The 20,786-nt window shown below is 37.6% G+C and overlaps 4 protein-coding genes and 1 pseudogene across 6 annotated transcripts; 1 reads left to right on the forward strand and 4 right to left on the reverse strand.

Moving 5' to 3' along the window:
- Nucleotides 1–903: 903 nt before the first annotated feature.
- On the reverse strand, nucleotides 904–3,815 carry LOC119998214 (inositol-3-phosphate synthase-like). The gene is made up of 10 exons (XM_038845480.1): nucleotides 3,517–3,815; nucleotides 3,340–3,408; nucleotides 3,051–3,186; nucleotides 2,712–2,959; nucleotides 2,383–2,609; nucleotides 2,179–2,294; nucleotides 1,912–2,088; nucleotides 1,627–1,815; nucleotides 1,457–1,519; nucleotides 904–1,288 (listed from the first exon to the last, which is right to left on the reverse strand). The coding sequence occupies exons 1-10, from the start codon at nucleotides 3,702–3,704 to the stop codon at nucleotides 1,169–1,171; spliced, it is 1,533 nt and encodes a 510-aa protein (XP_038701408.1). The 5' UTR covers nucleotides 3,705–3,815; the 3' UTR covers nucleotides 904–1,168.
- A 4,111-nt stretch (nucleotides 3,816–7,926) lies between these two features.
- Nucleotides 7,927–11,119, forward strand: LOC119998289 (proteasome subunit beta type-4-like). The gene is made up of 6 exons (XM_038845581.1): nucleotides 7,927–8,117; nucleotides 8,204–8,280; nucleotides 9,285–9,414; nucleotides 9,583–9,742; nucleotides 9,883–10,068; nucleotides 10,822–11,119. The coding sequence occupies exons 1-6, from the start codon at nucleotides 8,074–8,076 to the stop codon at nucleotides 10,933–10,935; spliced, it is 711 nt and encodes a 236-aa protein (XP_038701509.1). The 5' UTR covers nucleotides 7,927–8,073; the 3' UTR covers nucleotides 10,936–11,119.
- Nucleotides 11,120–11,250: 131 nt separating this feature from the next.
- On the reverse strand, nucleotides 11,251–12,864 carry LOC119998290 (annotated as a pseudogene).
- A 311-nt stretch (nucleotides 12,865–13,175) lies between these two features.
- On the reverse strand, nucleotides 13,176–17,084 carry LOC119998211 (bifunctional aspartate aminotransferase and glutamate/aspartate-prephenate aminotransferase-like). Of its 2 annotated transcripts, none has more exons than XM_038845472.1 (10): nucleotides 16,846–17,084; nucleotides 16,308–16,527; nucleotides 16,015–16,108; nucleotides 15,745–15,848; nucleotides 15,015–15,263; nucleotides 14,822–14,935; nucleotides 14,621–14,704; nucleotides 13,991–14,161; nucleotides 13,781–13,894; nucleotides 13,176–13,601 (listed from the first exon to the last, which is right to left on the reverse strand). In XM_038845472.1, the coding sequence occupies exons 1-10, from the start codon at nucleotides 16,977–16,979 to the stop codon at nucleotides 13,461–13,463; spliced, it is 1,425 nt and encodes a 474-aa protein (XP_038701400.1). In that variant the 5' UTR covers nucleotides 16,980–17,084; the 3' UTR covers nucleotides 13,176–13,460. The 2 variants fall into 2 exon arrangements, with proteins under 2 accessions (XP_038701400.1, XP_038701399.1); XM_038845471.1 differs by having other exon boundaries at nucleotides 16,308–16,545; nucleotides 16,846–17,082.
- Nucleotides 17,085–18,154: 1,070 nt separating this feature from the next.
- LOC119998221 (trafficking protein particle complex subunit 12-like) lies at nucleotides 18,155–20,247 on the reverse strand. 2 transcript variants are annotated; one of them, XM_038845486.1, is made up of 2 exons: nucleotides 18,971–20,247; nucleotides 18,155–18,408 (listed from the first exon to the last, which is right to left on the reverse strand). In XM_038845486.1, exon 1 carries the CDS (start codon nucleotides 20,061–20,063, stop codon nucleotides 18,972–18,974), a length of 1,092 nt encoding a protein of 363 aa, XP_038701414.1. In that variant the 5' UTR covers nucleotides 20,064–20,247; the 3' UTR covers nucleotides 18,155–18,408; nucleotide 18,971. The 2 variants fall into 2 exon arrangements, with proteins under 2 accessions (XP_038701414.1, XP_038701413.1); XM_038845485.1 differs by having other exon boundaries at nucleotides 18,155–18,419.
- Nucleotides 20,248–20,786: the final 539 nt, after the last annotated feature.

Here is a 20,786-nt window from a genome sequence, read left to right on the forward strand (position 1 = left end):
CATAAAGCGGCTTCTTTTGTCGAGTAATTTCAACATCACTCTCTTTTTGACACACTGCTCAGCAAACAACACCTGATTTTTGATACTGTGTTGATCTATGCTCGTAGATGTACACAAGGTTGTCAAAATCGGGATCTTATATAAGATCAATGAAAGACGTGTAAAATCGAATCGTGAAATTGTCAGATTTTATAAAATTTTAAAAACAATTGTAAAATAATATAATTATTTATTTTTAAATAAATAATTAACATGATATAATATACTATAGTTTATAGGTAATAAAAAGTTCAAAAATGTGATTATTATTTATTTATAGACATGTTAATATTTCATAAAATTATAATTTTTTAAGATCTCCAAAGAACTATGAAAAACAAATACAATAATTGTGCATGATTATATCACGTTAATAAATTAGAACCAATTTTTCAACAAAAACTAGGATTAGAAACATAAGCACATGATTAATAGACCACAACCCCTAAGCTCATGACTCCATAAGTCTATTAAGGTTTAAATCGGTAAAATCGGGTAAAATCGTAAGGTAAGATCGATGGATTTTATCAATTTTGAGATTTTACATCGATTCGAATCGTTTTGGTTATCTAAGATCATAAAATCATACGATCTTATGATTAAAATCGGGCTTTGGACAACCATGGATGTACGTACTCAACTCGAGCTCCTCGTAAATGAAATGCTGATCCCATGTTTATTCGTAGCCAAAAACCAATTCGCATGTTTAATAGTTCTGTAGTAGAACGGCAAATGGTTGGCATGTAAGGACTGATCCATCCACAAGGGTGTGGATTCGAGTCCAATCCTTCCCCAAATCCCTGAATTTAAAAAAAAAAAAAAATATATCCAACATAATCTCATTCGTTGAGTAAAGTAAACACCTTTTGCTGAAACACAATTCTGTTTTTATTATCTATAAATTCCATCACAATACACAAAAGAGGTGGTTGCTCCATATAATTAATACATTCATAATTATAAGCACCATCCAGAAAAGATAAAATGGAAAAAACTGATGAACAATCAACACCCAGCATTACATCTCTAAGATAACTATAAACATTGGCCACAGAAGAGAAAGGGAAAACATGATCAAAGAAATTGGCGCCAGCCACTCTCATCTTCCGCGGTCAGCTCCCACATTTCTTCACTTGTATTCTAAAATCATGTTGTTCTCAGGAGCCAGACCAACACATGCCCTCAGTATGTTCTCAAGCATTGCCCGCTGCTTCGACAGTGCATTCACCACCGGAGTGCCTGGTGGAACCTGGTTAAAAAAAAAAAAAAAACCGTATTTTTAAGCATTTTTACAGTTGATTGTTTAAGAAACCAAGAGATTATTCTCTCTAAATCTCCCATTCATGATTCAATTCATACTTCTCTAACCAAAGCAGTCATCTTTTTTAATTGCTAGAATCAGATGCATTAGACTTACAAGAGGGGCCTTGGTGAGGTAACTGAGAATGGTAGCCACTGGGTGGAAGGAATGGAACTTCCCCTGACAAAATTAAGACCAATTCACATTAATACTTCTGTTTGTAAACAAACCCACAAAAGGAAACATTTCATTCAGTAAAGGAAATATGGGATTGCATAGATTTATACCTCATCATCAGCTTTGAGCTGGATCCTGGTACTGAGTTCAGCCAGGAGGACCAAATCTAAGATGATGGGTGCAGCGAGGAGCGAATCCTCGCATGTGTTGTGCAGCACTATTGTGTTTCTCCCACCCATGAATATCTCAGATGTGTACTCATCCATAGCCCTCTTGCTGTCTGCAACATATGGCACATACTACAAAATACACCATCAAACCAACGTGAGACCAAACGATCAAGTTAATAATTCTCACACACAATCTGCACAGAAGAGAGGGTTGAAAACTATTACCTTAATCACCACAACATGATCAGGATGCTCGCCGGGCTCAAAGAGGATACCATTGCTTGCAACCATGTCATCAACAACATTACTCTTGGAGATTTCCTTGGACCGGAATGTTTGCGGTGCTGAGAGATTCATGCCATCATTGTTTCCCAAATGGTTGTAGCTCACAATTGATGTTGGCTAGATCAATATAATCATAACTACCCCATCAATATTATCTTCATTTTAGGAAAAAAAAAAATAACATCATTTTGACTAGAAATCCAGTACCTTGATGCCAGCCCCAACAAGGAAATCAACCAGAACAGATTTCATTTTGGTCTGACCACTCTTAAAGTCATCTCCACCAATCAAAGTGTTCCTCTTTATGGCCAAATCAATTAGTCCTGTTTAAGTAAACATTTTAGAGTTTGAAAGAACAGCACATGTTACTTTAAATAGAATTGAAAAGAAATGTAATAAGAGGCATAAAACCTGGAACAAAAGTGTTCTGTGGGCTTCCATTGATGAAAGGAATGTTCTCTTCAATACAAGCCAAAGCATATAAGGTGGAAGGTGAAATCTCTGCTTCATCTTTCTCCAAAGCAGCAAAAAGATTCTCAATAGTGTCATTTAAGCCCACAATTACATTACTGTATCTTTCTGTGTTGGCAGTCCACAGCACAACTACCTTGTCCACTTTGGTTTTTTCCTTGAATTCCCTGATTAACACAAAAAGACACCCAGCAGCCCAGCACACATCAATTCCATTAGAAGCTAAAAACCCAACTCAAAATGTCAATCAAAAGGTACTTTAATGACACCTAATGTCTTTGATGACTTGTTGAACTTGTTCTTTCTTTGTGCCTTTGATAACATTGTTGGCACGGGAGTCTTGATTGGCAGCAATGAAATCTGGGTCATAGATTCCAGGGAGTGGGACAATATTTTCCATGTAGGGTCTTAGCTGCTTTTGCAAATCAATGTCAAAAACCTTAGCCCTGGCCATGGCATCAGCCAAGTTCATGTCACTTATGTCCCAGCCCCCAAACACTATCTCATCTGGGTTCACCTGTATATTTAGAAAAACTTAATTACTATCAAAAATCAATCTTTGATACCCAAAAAAGAAAACATTTCCAGTGAATTAGATGGATAGTTACCATAGGAAGAAGGCACTTAAATGGAGCATAAATCTCTTCTCCATTGTAAGACCCAACTCTAATTGATGATGCCTGAGTTAGTGAGCCAAAGTAGTTGGCTTGCTGCACTTTGTCCTTGGTTGCCCAAGAGATTCCTCTGAAAACAATCAAGACCCAGATATTAGATTGAATTAAAAAATCAATACAAACAAAATTTTGCATAAACAAGTCTTCAAAAACCCACAAAATTTCAACAACCAGAAACCCAATTTTTTAATCCAAAATTGAATGGAAAAAAAAAAAAACTTACTCTCGGTTGGCTATCACACCAGCAGTAAGGGTTGAGCCGTTGTTTCCTCCCCATCCCACAAGCATAACCCTGAGAAAATCATAAGAAAATTTAAAACTTACCCAGGAAAAAAGAGACAATCTTCAATGGAACAAAATGAAACGCAGAAATGTAAAACCAAAAGGGTAACCTACAAACCCTAATTTAGGGACAGTGGTGTCTGTTTTGAATTCGTATTTGACAGTTTTGGGTTTGACAGTCCATTGATATGAGCCATTCTTGTTCTCATGAACAAGTTCTGTGGTCTCATAGTTGTACACAGAGTGAATCTCAGTCTCTGTGTACTTCACATTAGGACTCTCAACCTTAAAATTCTCAATAAACATTTTTGCTCAGTAAATAGAAATGGAGAGAAGGAGAGAAACAAGAGCAAAAATTTCGCAAGAAATTGAGCCAATGAAGAAGACTAATCTCAACTCCTCCCGCACCTTCAGCCACACCACCATGCGGGTGTATATATAGCACAAACGCCTCCCTCGGTGTCAACATGTGGCGTCATTTTAGTGGTCTTAGGGATGAAAAAAAATCGGTTTCGAGTTGGACAACAATACGTGTTTCTAAAATATTTACATGTTCATACCCTCATTTAAATTGAGTTTCAGACGTATTTAATTGACTATACCCGAATTTGTTTTTAAATCCAGACAAATAAACCGGATAATAATATAATTCGAGTTAGAATTCAAACAAATAAATCGGACAATATTTTTATGGATCAGGACTCAATTTTAAACTTGATAAAAAATTTTGTGCGCTGAAGTGCTAACGCGTGGCATGATACGTTGATTGGTGAGGGGATAGGAGGTCTGGAATTAGTCCAACCAATTCCAACAAATCTCTTTCATTCAATGCATGATTGCATTGGATTTGATAACACCACACCCCACCATTCAATGGTGTAAATTTGGTGAAATTGGTGGAATAATTCCAACCAATCTTTTTCCATCGATGATCGTCCGTCTATGCAAGTGAAACTCCACGAGAGGCTGGCATGTGCAGCTGTGTACACTTGGCGGCTTAAAAGTATTGCGGTGTGTGCACTCACAGAGTCGGCGCGTGAAACTAATTCCTTCTCAACTGCCACATAGACCTTTTTGGTGACCATTTTAACTATTTAATAGTAATAAAGTGGTTTTTAGAGAAATACAAAAAATATATTTTTCGTTGAAATCGAATTTTCAACACACATATATATAACCTAATTAATTATTTTATTAATGAATGATTGAATAATTTTGTTGTACTTACCTCAGCCATTATGATTTATTGTTGTTTTTTTATACGGGAGTTCTTGGTGTCAATTTTGTAACAGTAATGATAGGATATCCTCAGTTGATACCCCAGTTATATGTTGTTGAGTTGTACATACATAATTTCTATGTACATCATGTGAGACACATGGAATCAACAAATTCATTTAGATCATGTACGTTCAACTCTATCATTTGATATAATTGTGATATCTACTTTTGCGATCTTTTTTTATTTTTGATTTTTTAGAACTCTCTACGTAACCTTCTTACCATATGAAAAAATATGCACAATTAATGTTATTAATTGTGCATCCTTTGAAAATCTAATTTTTTTAAGGGAACATCATTTAACTACACAACATAATCATGTTATTCCAAATTTACACTTATTTATAATGACACTTTTTTCCCTTGAAATACGGATAATTAAAGTAACAAGGGTAATTTTAAAATATAACAACAAAATTTTTAGTTAATAAAGAAAAATGATACTAGTTTTAGGACATCTCAAAATGGAAAGAAGAACCACTAAAATTGGAAGGAGGGAGTATGTTGTTTTTTTTTTTTTTCAGTTTGATTTGGTTATTCCCCCATGGGAAAAACCATATAAAAAAATATGCACAATTAATGCTATTAATTATGTTGTTTTTTTTTTTTCCAAGTTTGATTTGGTTATTTCACGACATGGGAAACTTCTCTTTATATGGGTATGATGGTTTGAATTTAGATGAATATATGTCTAAATGATAAATTTGTATGATATCATTTTTAGTTAAAAAAAATAAAGAAATAAAAAGATGGTTGGAATTAATTCAAACGCTGTCCATCCTATCAGAAAACAAGTGGCTACTGATCGAATTTATGAAATTAGGATGTTCATGTGTGTGTCTATATATATATATATATATATATAAAAGGAATTCTCCTATAAGTACTCAAAGTAAGGACTTAAAATAAGTACACTTGTTTTCACCATTGATTTAAAATATATGAGATCCAAAATAATGGGTCTCACTAATCATTTCACTTAAATCAATGATCAAAAAACTGTATTTATTTTAAGTCCACACTTTGAGTATTTATAGGATATATATATATATGGACGTGTCAACTGTCAAGCCTCCAATATGTGTAGCCATCGACTAATCGAGTGTACGTCCCCACTCATGCATGAGGTAGAGAAAAGAAACTCGGATGTTTCACTCTCTCTTTGGTTTTTCTTTCTAGCTTGGAGATGGAGATGGAGATGGAGAGAGATGGAGAAATCATGGTGGTCCTTGTAGTAGTTGATATACAATTTTCATCTTACAATATTGGGTCGCATATCTAGTATTGTTGAATGGAGGCTTATACGACCCTACATCGGTCTGGTATAATTCAATTGAATGATTTATGCACAAAGTCAGGACTCTCTCACTTCAACAAAAGCCTTTTCTGGACTCAATTATTGTTAAGTGAGACAACCCAAAAAAACACAAAATCGTGTAGGTCCTATCTATCAAGTAGTGAGTCGACAAACTCAAAACAAATAATATATAGTAATTGATTTGAGTGAGTTGAGATTTCTGATATGGTTTCAAAGCAAAGTCTCGATCCTATTGGACGGGCCACTACTTATCCATTTGTTGGGTTTGATATAACCCAATTCACAAGTGCGGAAGAGTGTTAGACTTATAATCCCACATCGTTTGGAGAACAACAAGCGATATGATTTATAAGAAATTAAAACCCAAGCTTCTTTCGATCAACATTTTTTCTCTTGGGTTCAAGTACCGTTAAGTGAGACTATCTAGAGAAACAAAGTCGTACATGTCCGATGTATACATACTGAACCGACAAACTCAAAGCGTACAATAATTATAAATTTGTGGGGCTGTAAGTAATTTCTAATAGTAGTAGTAGCGGATATACAACTTTCATCTTACAATTATATTGGGTCCCATATCTAGTATCATTGATTGGAGGCCCCTATATATATATATATCATATGAGTAGTAATATATGTTGTTTAATAATTAATTGCTACTTCTAACTTAATCTTCCTTTGTTATTTGGTTTGAAGTCTTAATTTCTACAGAGTCTACATTCTTCTTGTCAATAATGGAAGAAGAAGATGCAGATAAGGCTATGGAATTCCCTATGTGATGGACAAGGAAATAAACAAATATAGTACAGTACAGCTTAAAAGCTTTCCATAATGTGCAATTCAAATCCAAACACAAATTGTTGGATACTAATATTTTAGCAATTGTTGGTCCCATCACTAACATACATGGAGCTTCACTTAAATCATGAAATAAAGACAAATCAAATTATAAGCAGACGTTTCTGGTACATTTTTGAATCATGGCCATATCCTTTACGGCACTAGGGCTTTCTAGTGTCAAGACTTCTAATCGCACATTGCGTTTTTGTGGTGAGGTGATTGGATTTTACTTATATGTCAATTGGTTGGGTTATATCAACTTTTACTTGTATCCATTTGTTGGGTCTCCCATAACCGATCCCACAAGTATAAGAGAGTGTCAAGACTTGTAATCCACTAATCTCACACGAAGTTGCCCATTGTGGTGTTTTTGGCTCAAAATTGAGCGGTCTGGAGGTGTTGTCCAGCTCAAGACCTGTCTGAACAGGATTCATGAAGTTCGGACATGATTCACAATTTAATTTATGAGACAGTTCTTATAAATAGTTTTATATGTTGGATTTCGTGACAGAGTGTTGTATTGAGTTGCAAACACTGTGAGAGTGTCGTCAAGAGCCATAGAGAGGTTTGAGTGTAAGAGTTTGAGAGAAAGGGATTTAGGTTAGTTATTGAGTTTAAAAGCTCATATCTTTTGTATTCTCATTCATATTAGTAGAATTCTTCGTTATTTTCCATCTGAGGACATCATAGGCAAATTGTATCGAACATCGTTACATCTTGTATCTTCTTTCACTCTTTTCGTTTTCGTAGGTTTTCTAATATTCGAGTTTTATTTGTTAAATTCACAACAGCCATAGCCTCTCTCTCATTTTTTGATTGAGTTCCTAGTTTCTAAAAGTATGTTATATTGTTATCAGTAGGCGAAATTACTACAAGTTCTATACTTCTCGTTTTTATTGGGCCAGCGCATGGAAGGGTGGGCCGGATCAATTGACAACTACGGGCTTCAATTAGAGAACCAATTTAGGCCCACTAGGCCAACATGTCGAAGAGCGAGATCAGTATGGGCCAGATCAATTGAGGCCACATCAAGGCCTGGCCCATTGAGAGGGCTGTAATTGGAAGAACCGAAGAATATGTTTTCTTCCCTATCAAGCTAGTTTCGAGTCTTCAGTCTTTATTAGAGAACAAGCACCGAAATCTGTTCTGCTAAGTCGGTTGATTTCAGCGGGATCAAAGTTTCCTTCTTCAAGTTCTCTTTTTCAAATCTTTCTGAGTTGTTAAGAGTGATCGTCGATGGAGTCTCTTCTTTCTAGTGAATCGGCGTCGGAGAGAACCCTGTAAGCCTTCTCCTCTCTTTCTCAAAATTTTTTTCTTCAATATCAACCCTTTTTCTTATCTGCCGCAAACCCTAATTTGTTTGTAGGTCCCCGTACGTCACTGGCACATCTGTGGTGGCAATCAAGTATAAAGATGGGATCTTGATGGCCTCGGACATGGGAGGTATGATGTTCTCTTTCGTGTTTTGCAATGCTCTTTCAATAATTTGGTACTTGTTTGATTTGAAAACAAAGGGAAAAAGAAAGAAATTGAACTGGATTGTTTCATTTTGTGGTTTTGTTCAAGAGACGAATACCTAATTCTCAAAGCGAATGAACATATAGTCGTATCTAGAAATTGAACTGGATTATTATTTTCTTTGTTTGTGAAATTGGAGTTATTTTGATGGAAGGTTATTATCGACTGTCAGACTGATTGATACATTTGGGGTTTTGGGGATTTTGAAGTCTGTCTCTAAATTTAGCTCCGAAGAGTAGATACTAAGGAGCTCAGTATATATAGTACATAAATTTACGTTTAGGTTTAGCGCAGAATTTTATAGATCATTTCAGCGGATTTAAAATTTGAGTATTTTTGGTGTACAGTGGATCTTTTTTTGAATTTTTAGTGGCTTTAGTTGGTGTCGCTGATGGCTAATGAAGTTGTGATGGAATCTTTCAACATTCCAGTTGGTTATTTTGACTTAGAAACAAATGCTTAGACTTTCATATGGGAACACTTAGCACCTCTATTGAATTAGTAAGTACAGGAGAACAAGGTTTACTTCCTCTGTTGTAACGGCTCAGGCTATACTTTATACTTACAGATTTAATGATGAGGTGCAAATGCGTCTACTCATTTTGCCTTGATGGTCTTTTGCCATGCATAGCATTATTGTGAAGTTGTAATAATGCTAGGTTTACATTAACATGCCCAATAGTTTACTTATTTTCATTCTTTTTGAAAAGTTGCATATTTGTATTTGTTAAAAATATCTCATGTTTCTTATTCACCATGATGTTGTATTGTATCAAATACTAAGCTGATTATTTGGATATGGGAGTTTTTATAAAATCTGCAAGTTTCTTATTTTTGTTGAGGCTGAATGTTTCGTACTTCATACAGACTTTAAGTAACAAAGGTGACAAATTTCTTCAATTTGGGGTCTGTGATATGTTAATTGATAGGTTCCTATGGGTCCACTATACGGTACAAAAGTGTGGAGCGGATGAAGCCTGTCGGGAAACACTCTCTTCTTGGTGCTAGTGGAGAAATAAGTGACTTCCAGGAGATTTCGCGTTACCTTGATGAGCTAATGTAAGTGCTAAATGTAAAGAGAATGAAGGAATATACTTTATGTGATCTATTTTATTTTTTTAGAGAAAGTAAAAGTTATGAATGAAAAGGGGGGATCAAGAGGAGTTATGTTTATCAAAGCTCTTGGAGATTCTTTGGTTGTTGAACTTTTGTGTCTGATTTTTGCAGCCTGTATGACAATATGTGGGATGACGGGAATTCTCTTGGACCAAAAGAGGTGCACAACTATTTGACCCGCGTTATGTATAACAGGCGCAACAAATTTGATCCATTTTGGAATTCTCTGGTGCTTGGTGGAGTGAAAAAAGGACAAAAGTATCTTGGGATGGTAAGCTTCAGTTATAATTGTATCTGATGCTAGCTGATCAGCTGTCACGTCCAGTCATTTGCTGTACCGCAGAATAAGAAAAGCAGGCAATATGCGGTTTAAGGGTATGTCATCTGACATTTTCATTTTGAATCTCCCAGGTTAGCATGATAGGAGTGCATTTTGAGGACAATCATGTGGCAACTGGTTTCGGGAATCACCTTGCACGGCCAATTCTTCGTGATGAGTGGCGTGAAGACTTGAGTTTTGAAGATGGCGTGAAGCTGTTGGAGAAGTGTATGCGTGTGCTACTGTATCGTGATAGATCTGCTGTCAACAAGCTTCAGGTAGATTGCTATGTTTTTATTTTTATGCGACCAAACATTATTTAATTATTGGCAATTCCTACTTTAATAATCTATATGTTCTGAAATAATATGTTGGAAGAGGATCAGATCTTGGTTTAGTTAATTGATGGAAATTTCTGCTATGTCTCTTCCGTGGGCGATTTTATGATTTTGAATTACAAGAGTCAAAGGTTTGGTGAACCGCAGGGTGCTTTTTTAATTTGAACCATCATGCCCTTGTTTGTTTCTTCATTTGCTTTTACAGGACCGATGTATCCTATGCAATTATGTTAATCGTAATACACTTTTTGGCTTGGCCAAATTCTTTTGATAACAAATTTTCAAGGAAACTCTATATTTTCTTAGATGTTAACTAGTCAATAGTGTCTGCTAATGAACTTGTTTTTTTTCCCCCTCCATTCTATTGGTAATTGAATTCTCCCTCGAGCTTTTCATGTATTTGTGCAATTTCAAACATAACTTGGTCTATTACATCTTTAGACTAGCAAGTTAGACTTCTAAAAAACTTGGTTTAGTAGTCATTATATGATGGATCTGTACGTCTGGATTTTTTTGTCTGTAAATCTGGTTTTACTGTCGGTTTCTTCATTGGACTCAACACTCGTGCATTTAATGAGCATACTTTTAGGCCTTCCGTTTTCGTATGATTGTTTTTATAAAATTATTTTGTTACATACTACAGTCATGTCCGATTAATTGGTTTATGATGTGTATAAAATTCATAAATTACAGATAGCAAAACTTACTGAGGAAGGAGTAACAATTTTCCCACCCTATTCATTGAAGACGTTCTGGGAATATACAGCGTTCCAGAACCCGACGGTGGGTGCCGAGGGATCATGGTAGCGAGCTAATGAAGGCATTTCTCTATGAGAATCTCATGCTTGTTTGTGTTTTAATTCAATGTTGAACTCTTAAGCTTTGTTTGTGCTCTGGCCAAAGACATTTGATGGCATTGGCTGGATTTGTTCGGATTTATTTGGACGAAATTTGAATCATAGATGCTCCCTACTCTGTCGTTTTTCTTTTCTTGAGCATTTTCTCTGAAATCTGTGTTCTAGCCTTTTAGGCAATCTAACACAAGAGGCTGAGCCAAAAAGGAAAGGAAGAATTTACATCCTGAAAAGCATTGTTCTCCTCTTCATTTCAGCCATTCTTGACTCTGATCGAATGAGTAATTGGAATCCGGTTTTGCTTATGGAAGTAGAGAATGAGAATGCTCGAGTAATTTGTTCAGAGATTGTGTCTCTTGAGCTTTACACAATAACTTCTTCATTCCTTTCGTCACCTTTCCAAGGCTTCCTCTTGCATGGGGCACTGCCCTTTTGTATCCAATAGAGGTTGAAACTGGAGATTTCCTGCTACTTATTTCTTATCCGCAATGGAGCTTTCCATTACTTCTGCTTCTTGTTGTGACTGAGGGTGGCCCCTGCCACTTTCCATTTGACACACTTGGAAGGCTTGATTCCTTGCACATAAAAACCCAAATCACAAAAGGTTTTATGATTTGAGTATAAGGGTTCACTAATTGTTTGCATAAATGAATGCATCAACCACCTACCAAGAACAACACTGTTGCACATTGCTTCAGAACCTGTAAGTTCATTCTGACATCATCAAAGCTCCTGTGTAATATTAAATTTTTTAGTGATTTGGCAACATATACATATATATACTAGTCACTGAATCAGGAATTGGAAGAAATTACAGGGAACCTGAATCCGAAATGAACAATGTTTTTAAAGGGGTAGCACAATTTTTGATCACGGAGAGAATTGACTAAAGTCAAATTCGATCACCGAATGTTCTAACTTGAGAACTTAAATTTGAAAATTGTTCTAATATGCATACTCTGATAGATTTTTGACTATTCGAGTAGTCAAATGTGACAAAAAAAATTCAATCAAGGAATATGTCCGAACTATGAGTAATATGCTCGTGTGCGCATATTGAAACAATTTTCAACTTTGGATTCTCAAGTTAGAACGTGTGAACATTCGGTTGAAAATTGACACGTCTTTTAGCATTACTCATGTTTGTGATGCTTTGTCTAGAACAAATTCATACAGATATATATACCTGTGCTTTTGCTGCCCAAGACCAAAGTAAGCAGCCAATGAAGCCATCTGGTTAAAGACAAGTGAATCAATCAGTTGTTGTTTGATACAAGCAATTTCAGTAGAATAGCTTCTCAAATCTCAATATGTTGCCTATATATATATATACATACCTTCATGTTACCAGCTCTTCTACCAAACTTCTCAGTCAATACACCTAAAGAATCAATCATTCCAACCGGCATTGGCGCAGCCCTACCGATCCCTGCGAACGCTTCCTTGATCCGGACGCAGTCGAATCTCTGAATGTTGTGGCCCGCCCAAACTCTACCATTCAACATGCTGAATATCTTGTCTGCAACCTCCTCAAAACTGGGTTCATTTGCAACAGCTTGAAGTGTTATCCCATCGCAGCGACCAGACCTCAGCGCAGCCACAGAGAGGTCAGTAGGCCTTATGAGGGTGCTATAGCTTTCTAGTTCAAGCAGCTTTCTTGGACAAACTACAATTGCACCAAACTCCAGTACCCAGAAGCGTTGCCCGGTTCGATTTGCTACTGTTGTTTCCAAGTCAAAGAACACAATCTCTGCCGTGCCTTCTTGAGATGGACTAGAGGCCTCCATTCCTCGCTAGCAGTAATTGTTTTGATCTCAGCTCTCCCTCAACTTTTTGTCGTCTTCATCGCGGTATATAAAAGGCGAAAGAAGGAAGATGAAAGGATGGATTACAGGTAGAGAATTCTTTATCTGAGAGATTGATTGTCTTATAGTTAAAATCAAGAGAGTTTTGAGTTTTGGTAACTTTGGGCTGCAGAACAGCTCGCGACATGTAAGACTGCCAAAGCCCATACGGGTAGAGCCTGAAAGTGGGACAAACCCATGAAATTCCAAATTGCCGGCCCTTACGGGCAGAGCCCGAAAGCGGAACAACCTCACAAAATTCCAACCTTGGACACCATACACTCTAAATCTAGAGAGAGAACTAATTAGGCTATCGACAGATGGTTTCCCAATATCAAATCCAAACTCGCACATAAAAATGTTTTTATTGGGTTTTACACTCCATATTCATGTTTCTAATTGTAAGAAGCGGTACATCAAACGCAAACTGGTGATACAAAACACAGTAGCTGCTCTTCCAAAAGGTCTTTATTCACATAATCACATTTGGTTTAGTAGGGAAGTGATGCTGATAGAAACCAAGAAAACCAAGATGTACAGCCATCAGTTATTGAAAAGAATGTCTTTAAAGTACAAGCATCTCGTAAATAAGAGTACAAACAACAGCCAGATTTCGTGTTTATTTTTTCCAACATCAAACAGGAGCAGCACTCCCAAGAGGAGCAAGTGCTTTCTTTATTCTCTCAACCGCCGCCTTCAGGGTGGCGAGGGATGCTGCGTAAGAGATGCGGACGCAGCTATCATCCCCAAAAGCATCTCCTGGGACTAATGCAACCTGTAATCAACAACCATTAGACAGTGGCAGAAAAATAATGTTTACTTTACTGCTTTCAATAGTTATAAGATAGAGGACACAGCCATGTCTCAGTCACTAGTTTGAGGGTTGAATTCTGTGTGCGCATGTGTAGCGCAAAAAAGGCAGGGTGAGGGAGGAACAAAATATGAGGCACCCACCTGAGCCACATCGAGCAGGTACCGACAAAGAGACTCGGAATTCTCAATTGTACCGAACCCCTCAGCCTTTGCTCCATAGTAAGAGCTTAAATCAATGAAAAGATAAAAAGCTCCCTGCAAAAGCAAGAAGTATGAGCAACAAAAATGTTTGACCAATGGTAGCAGCCTGCAGCAGTAACAAGAAACATTGTCTGAAATTAGAGCTAGTACCTGGGGTTCTGACATCTTAACACCTCGCATTTCTCCAAAGCTCTTAATTAGGAAATCTCTTCGCTCTCTGAATGCTTTTACCATATTAGACACTGCTTCACCACCAGCATAGCCTAGTCCTAAGGCAGCAACACCTGCTTTTTGAGATATGCTACTGGCACCTGAGGTGAACTGGAATTATATAACACTATGTTCAGACAGAGCTGCAATTTGTTGTAAGATAATATTTACCCACATGTGTTCATTTACAGATGCATCAGTCAGCAGTTTCATACTCAGATCCGTATGCATTTAGTATGTCTTATATGTGCAACAGGTTTAGACCTCCAGTATTTCCATTCTAATAACCTTAATCACATGTATGAGATGCAAGATAAGAGACATATGAAATGACCAAAAGGACCCCAACCCCAAAACATGGCATCAATGTGGTAGATACTGAAATTGCCAACTAGAGATTGCATCTGGCAGTACCTAATTACCTATTACCAAATCCTGTACAAGACATTACCATCATATCTGATCATAAACTGCCAAGGAAATTCACTTCATGAGCACTAACATAACGTTCAGCCTACTGACTCTACTCAACCACAGATAAAATCAGGAAAATGGGAAAATGCAGCATACCTGACTCTGGATCTTATTACATGCTGACACAAAGTGCTTGGGCCCAGCAAGATATCCAAGTCTCCAACCAGTCATTGCAAAGGCCTACAAATTTCCCACCATAACACTTTAAAGTTTAAACTGATACCTACCACTTCGAGTCATCAATCAAAATACCACAACCAAAATGACTGTCATCAGAATGCAATCACATTAACTTACCTTGGAAAAACCATTGACAGTCAGAGTCCTCTCCCACATGCCTGGAAGAGACGCGAAGCTTGTGTGAGTTGCTGGTGAATAAATTATGTGTTCATATATTTCATCAGACAACACCTGCACGAAAAAAAAGGTAAAACAAGTTCGGCATTCTATTGCTAGGCAATGCAATACCAAGAGTTCAGGTTGTGACTACCAGAAGCCTAGGATGCTTTGCTACAATCTCTGCGATCTCTTCAAGTAGTTCTTTGGAGTAGACTGATCCTGTCGGATTAGATGGGGAACAAAGTATTAAGAGTCTAGACTTGTCACTAAGTTTGGACTGGAGAAGCTTTGGATCCAAAAGAAAATTTCCAGAGATCTGTGTAGGAAGAACCACAGGTGTCGCATCTGCCAGCCTTGCCATTTCGGGGTAACTCACCCAAAATGGAGCAGGGATTATAACCTGAAGAGTAAAAGCCGTCACTAAAAGTGGGGACCTTTACACATAAGAAAAGCTTACCTAATGATATTTTTCCAAAAATAACTAAAAAACATTAGCTGTACACGAATATAGGTCACATGATTCCTCCATCTTAAAGCAGTATTAACATTTAACAATTAACAGAAAGAGAGAACTTGGTTGTCAATAAAACAACGATGACATCCCTGCCAACTCTTTGACATTGTTTACAGTCGTTATTTGAATTAAATTGATTGTGAACAGATGGCTTTAAAGCTTTTTTCATACGAGTGGGGTCTATGAAGGAATTCCAGTACATATATACATACAGCAGACATGTATATACAAAGCTCTATTCATTAACAAAGCAATCTAAAAAGAAACATTAGGCATCCACTGGCAACAAGGCAGGAAAGAGAAGGTAATATCACCAAGAAAAAAAAAATTGAAATTTCACATAGCAGATTCAAGTTGAAAGTTTCACCTCATCCCCTGGAGAACATACTGCAAGCAGTGCTTGAAGGATACTCTGTTTGGCACCATTACTGACCAAAATTTGATCAGGTGTATAAGTGAGTCCATTCTCCTCTGCCACAAGAAAATTAAACAAGAAAAACAACAACAATATCACCATGACAAAATTTTAATAAACCAAGACATATTTTAGAACACTCAGTCACTCCTTCAAAAAGCCATCAAACATTAACCAGAGTTTTCTGGATGAAATTATCCCATATATATATATTATACTTACCCCTCAGCTTGTGACAAATTGCAGTCCGAAGTTCCTGAGTACCAGCATTTGGGGTGTACCTTGTGTATCCTTCCCGTATTGCATTAATCCCAGCCTAAGTTTCAAATGGGACAGATAAAAGAAGAATACTTAGGCAACATTTGGATTAGACATCTGTGGCACATATAAATTACGAACATTATAATGGAACAAGAATCTTGTCACTATTCAGAATTCAAGCTGAATCAAGCACAAACTAATTACATCCATAATCCAGGAATGAATGAGCATATATAACTAGTAGAGGACAGTACCTCCGCTATTGGAGTTGGGGTATCAAAATCAGGTTCTCCGGCAGCCAACCGAATGACAGGAACACCAGCTTGTACAAGTGCAGTTGCCTGGTCAGTTATCGCCACTGTCTTTGAAGGCTTTACAGAATTTACTCGAGGGCTCAATGAGATATCAACTCCTATCTCTTCAATGCCACTCTTGGCATTCGCCATAGCACTTGTTCTACACAATTGAACTTGTCTAGTAATGTCCAAAGATCTAACCAGTTAATTCATACTATTAGAAAATCATAAAGCCCAATATACAGTCAAATTAAACACAAAAACATAACATTAGACTTCATTCACAATATCTTTTTTTCAAAAAAAGAAAAGCCTTCATTGAAATTGTTACTTCAAAGCCACAATTATTATAGAATTCTTAGCATAACAGACACAAGAATCACTGTTGCTCGGGAAGACGACTAAAGCCTCAAAACCATTACAAAAAATTCCTAAATTGGAGCAAAACTAACTGTAAATAGAATCAGAAGACTATTGAGAGGCAAGCAGAACCTACTTGAAGGAGAGATTGTGAGGACGAGAAGGGAAGGATAAAGATCCGGAACACTCAGAAGCCAAATCGGTTCTCTGAAATCGGCGACATACACTAGCGCGAGAAATGCAGGTTGAGCTACGCAGAGAAACTGGCATGGCTCAATCCGATCTAGGGAGTGTTTTTCTTCCCTTTCTTTTGCCCGATTCGGTGAGTTCGGTCGGCTGGCGTCTTAGCAGACATTGAAAAAGGAGAGGCCGCCTAGAGGGGTTGGTGGGAATTGGAATGCGGTGGTGGTTGGGTTTTCTTTTTCATTGTTTCGGTAGGACCGATTGGTATTTGGGCCGTCCAGTTAGGTTCCCGGGTCCACCGCATGTGGGGGTCCCAGCTTTAATCAACGGTGGTGATATTTAGCTTACTTAACTTGGATTGTTTATGACTTTATGGACCCATACCCCACTTCAGCATGTGTGGAGGAATGGCGTTAAAAATAGGTTGGTGGGTTGCTCAAACCAACAGAAATTTAACAGAAATTTGCCATATGACGACATCATGCTAAAACCTCTCTCACCATAAAAATCGAACTCAAGATCTCCCAAATCTATACGATTAACTAGGTTATCACCCAACTGATTTCACAAACAACAGAACTTGTCTTCAAATGGTGAAGATCCTCAACTAGTTCTTAGTTTTCCTCCCATATTAAAATCAACTTGTAAAGCCCACTTAGTGAGAACAAGAAGTCATTTATTCTTTGCCTAACCTTCAGAGTTCAGACAAAGTGAAAAGGTAGCCTTTACTGCCTGAGCATTCCACAAAAAGTAGACTCACAATCACAAATCACATATTCATTTCAAACCCTCCAGCTGCAAATTGACAGTCTCATTTCCATGTTCTTAATTGGGATTTGATGCAGTTGGAATGGTCCTCTTATATGGGGTTCTTTCTCTAGTAGCAGTCCCCTGCTGTCTTCCTGTGAGAGTGAGCTCTCAGCCAGGAAGTGTACAGTGAACTGGTTCCCGAATACATTCCTACGTTGGAGCTCATCCATGCAGAGATGTCCGAAGGAAAAAAGAGAGTTCAGAGAAAACAAGGGAGAAAAAAAAAAAGAACTCTCCCAATAAAAAGTAGAAGGATTTGAATGCAATGCATCAAACAAGATTCAAACATCTATTAGCACCGACCCATGCCCAGCCCTACTAACAATATAATTGAGTATTACTCTAATAATTATATATTTAGATTAGACAAACTCTCATCTCAATCTATCTGCTTCGCTATTAGCCCTGAAAGATCCATATAGTCAGAGACTCAAAATCCAAGATTCCCCAGATGGAAGAAAACTAAGCAGAAGGTGGATTAATGTCAATGCAGATTGCAGAAACATCTAGTACTGTCTTTCCCAAATATGAACACGTAAAATAATCAAAGTTCAATATGGAGCTTTAACTTCTCCCATATTAAAGCTTAGGATTTATTAGTAAGTGTGGCCTACCCTTCACCAGATGAAGTCTTCTACCTTCATTGTAAGATATATTAATTACTGATGCAGGCAAGAGAACTATCTCCTGGATCTTCTCGAAACTCCTGCAGGTTATCTGCAGAATTCAGCATGGTAAATTGCAAAGCTCCTCTCCTATTAGCACCAAATTTTCCCAAATAATGAAATAACCGAAGCCTATAAATTAAATTATCAGAGTTTAAGCATGTCAAATATTTTGCTGGCACAGATACACACGGTTTCTTCAATATATTCTCCTGTTGTTTTAATATTATTAACAAATAGAATTCTTCTTACCCTTTGAACCTAAGAATAAGATCACCAATTTTCCACGGTATTCATATATTACAGCAAGAAAAAAATCAGATCCTCAAAGAAAGTGACCAACACAAACCACTTTACATCACCAACACAGAGAGCACGAGACATTAATACACCAAGAAACAACTGAAAGATTATAATTAAAAGCCAAAATGGATATCATTCTCCATATATGAAATTAAAATATAATTACATGATCAAAGAGAAAAAAGCCTAAACTCCTTCCACTAGCATCAACAGAATATATTCAACAATGAAGGTATGCCCTTATGAATACAAATAAACTAGCAGAGGCACAAAAACACATGAAACAATGAAGGAAACTACCTCATATCCTGGTGCATGAAGTATCAAAATCGTCAGGAGCAACTCTAGCAATCCAATTACTCAACGTCCTCTTAATATCTGAGTGATTAACATAAGCCAATTCATACATGCTACACAAGTTCACCACTACATTCTCATTCAAGGCCACTGTGGGCAATCTCTCAAGAGCATTCTCCAATACCTTGACCGAATCCGACAAGTCCCTTAAATACATCAAGCAAAGTGCTTTGTTATTGATTGCCACCACATCAGTATGATCCCTCTCAATGCACTCTTCATACTGCCTCACTGCAGACACATAGTCCTTCCCCACCAAATACATTAAAGCCTTGTTTCTGTTCACAAGGTTCTTCAACTCAACCTCGTTCAATGATTCGTTACTCTTCTCTTCTTCATTCAACATTGCCTCTATTTTACTGAACGAGACCTTAGCTCCCTCTAAATCCCCAATTTGCATCTGTATGTACCCTAATTTTGACAGCAGCACTGGATCTAAGCAACCGCCAGTAAACAAATCCCTAATCAAATCCAAACACACGCTAAATTCCTTGCTATTCAAATGTTGACCCACAATGAAATTTATCACAAACACTTCCCTTCTCCTCCACACCTTCAATGAAGCTTCTTTGTTACTATCTTCTCTCTCTTTTATCTTCGCCCGCACAAAATCCAGAAGAATGTATAGTCGATCCATACCTTCTTGACGATTCTCCAACTTGATGGGAATCAAAGCGTGAAGCCATCGGAGGACGAAAGGGACCATCGAACCGGAACGGTTGGAATAGATTTGGGGATAGGACTCGTACCTGTATTCTAGACTATCGAGGTCATCGAGTGAGTCGAGCTCGGTGAAGGCATCGGGGAAACGTCGTAGTTTTGCTAAAGCAAGGACATTGTAGGAAAGGTAGGTGAGGTGGTCATGAGGCTTAGTAAGAATGGAGAGGGAGCGAGCACGAGCCACCTTGTCGAGGATGGAGCGCCAGGAGCCCCGGTTCGCGAGGTCCTGCAGGGAGGCGAGTTCAGGGGCTAGATCGTTGAGTGAGGCGAACTGGTTGGTGAGAGGATCCAGATCGGCGGCTGATTCCTGGTCCATGGTGGAACAGGTTTGCAGTGGAGGAGGCAAACTTGCGCTGGGGTGGTCCGGGTGGAGACGGGCGACCGGCGTTATGTGGCTTTCGAGGGAGCATAAACGTGCAAGTGGATGAGCGAAGATTTGGCGCAGGTGACTCAGCAGCCTTCACATGAACTCTCACTTTGGCTGTGAAAAAATCGATTCTAGGTGGATTTTGGGCTGGAGAACATTACGTGTTATGAAATATTTATATCTTAATGTAGATTGGATTTTGAACTTGTTAATTAATCAAACTAGATTGGTTTAAATTTGAATAAGTAGTTGGACAATAGCCTAATTTAGATTATTTCCGCACAAGTAAATTGAATAAAATTTTAGTGTTTGGATCTAGATCTTATTTTAAATCGAACAAAAATATTGTGTTTGAACATAAATCTCAAACGTATAATTTATGTTCAAAATTGATTTAATCTGGATCAAACAAATTTGATCATTATGACCGATAGTCTGATAAAGTTTCGTCACCCCACCCCTGACTGTGAGTAGTGAAATAGAGTCATAGACGTGTTGATTCCCTAATGGGCCTATTCCCTACTATAGCCTTTTTCTTGGGCCTAATCCAGACTATGGGTTTCTGCTAACACAAGCGCATCGCTTCAACCTGGGCTTAGTTTATTAGCTGGTGATCTGGCGTTACTCTGACCACTCCAAGCCCATACAAGAACACTGTCCATTTTAGTTATA

Source organism: Tripterygium wilfordii, chromosome 5, assembly GCF_013401445.1.
Source record: "Tripterygium wilfordii isolate XIE 37 chromosome 5, ASM1340144v1, whole genome shotgun sequence".
NCBI lineage: Eukaryota > Viridiplantae > Streptophyta > Magnoliopsida > Celastrales > Celastraceae > Tripterygium > Tripterygium wilfordii.

What these genes read in the sequence shown, in the direction of transcription:
- LOC119998214 (XM_038845480.1), bottom strand. Translation starts at nt 3,704, where the DNA reads ATGTTTATTGAGAATTTTAAGGTTGAGAGTCCTAATGTGAAGTACACA. An exon ending in GGTGTGATAGCCAACCGAGA is followed by an intron (nt 3,187 to 3,339) that starts GTAAGTTTTTTT and finishes GATTGTTTTCAG; the next exon opens with AGGAATCTCTTGGGCAACCA. An exon ending in ATCATGTTGTGGTGATTAAG is followed by an intron (nt 1,816 to 1,911) that starts GTAATAGTTTTC and finishes TGTATTTTGTAG; the next exon opens with TATGTGCCATATGTTGCAGA.
- LOC119998289 (XM_038845581.1), top strand. Translation starts at nt 8,074, where the DNA reads ATGGAGTCTCTTCTTTCTAGTGAATCGGCGTCGGAGAGAACCCT. An exon ending in CGTTACCTTGATGAGCTAAT is followed by an intron (nt 9,415 to 9,582) that starts GTAAGTGCTAAA and finishes TGATTTTTGCAG; the next exon opens with CCTGTATGACAATATGTGGG. An exon ending in GACAAAAGTATCTTGGGATG is followed by an intron (nt 9,743 to 9,882) that starts GTAAGCTTCAGT and finishes TGAATCTCCCAG; the next exon opens with GTTAGCATGATAGGAGTGCA.
- LOC119998211 (XM_038845471.1), bottom strand. Translation starts at nt 16,979, where the DNA reads ATGCCAGTTTCTCTGCGTAGCTCAACCTGCATTTCTCGCGCTAGTGTA. An exon ending in CCCCAACTCCAATAGCGGAG is followed by an intron (nt 16,109 to 16,307) that starts GTACTGTCCTCT and finishes TTTGAAACTTAG; the next exon opens with GCTGGGATTAATGCAATACG. An exon ending in GTAATAAGATCCAGAGTCAG is followed by an intron (nt 14,162 to 14,620) that starts GTATGCTGCATT and finishes ATATAATTCCAG; the next exon opens with TTCACCTCAGGTGCCAGTAG.
- LOC119998221 (XM_038845486.1), bottom strand. Translation starts at nt 20,063, where the DNA reads ATGGACCAGGAATCAGCCGCCGATCTGGATCCTCTCACCAACCAGTTC.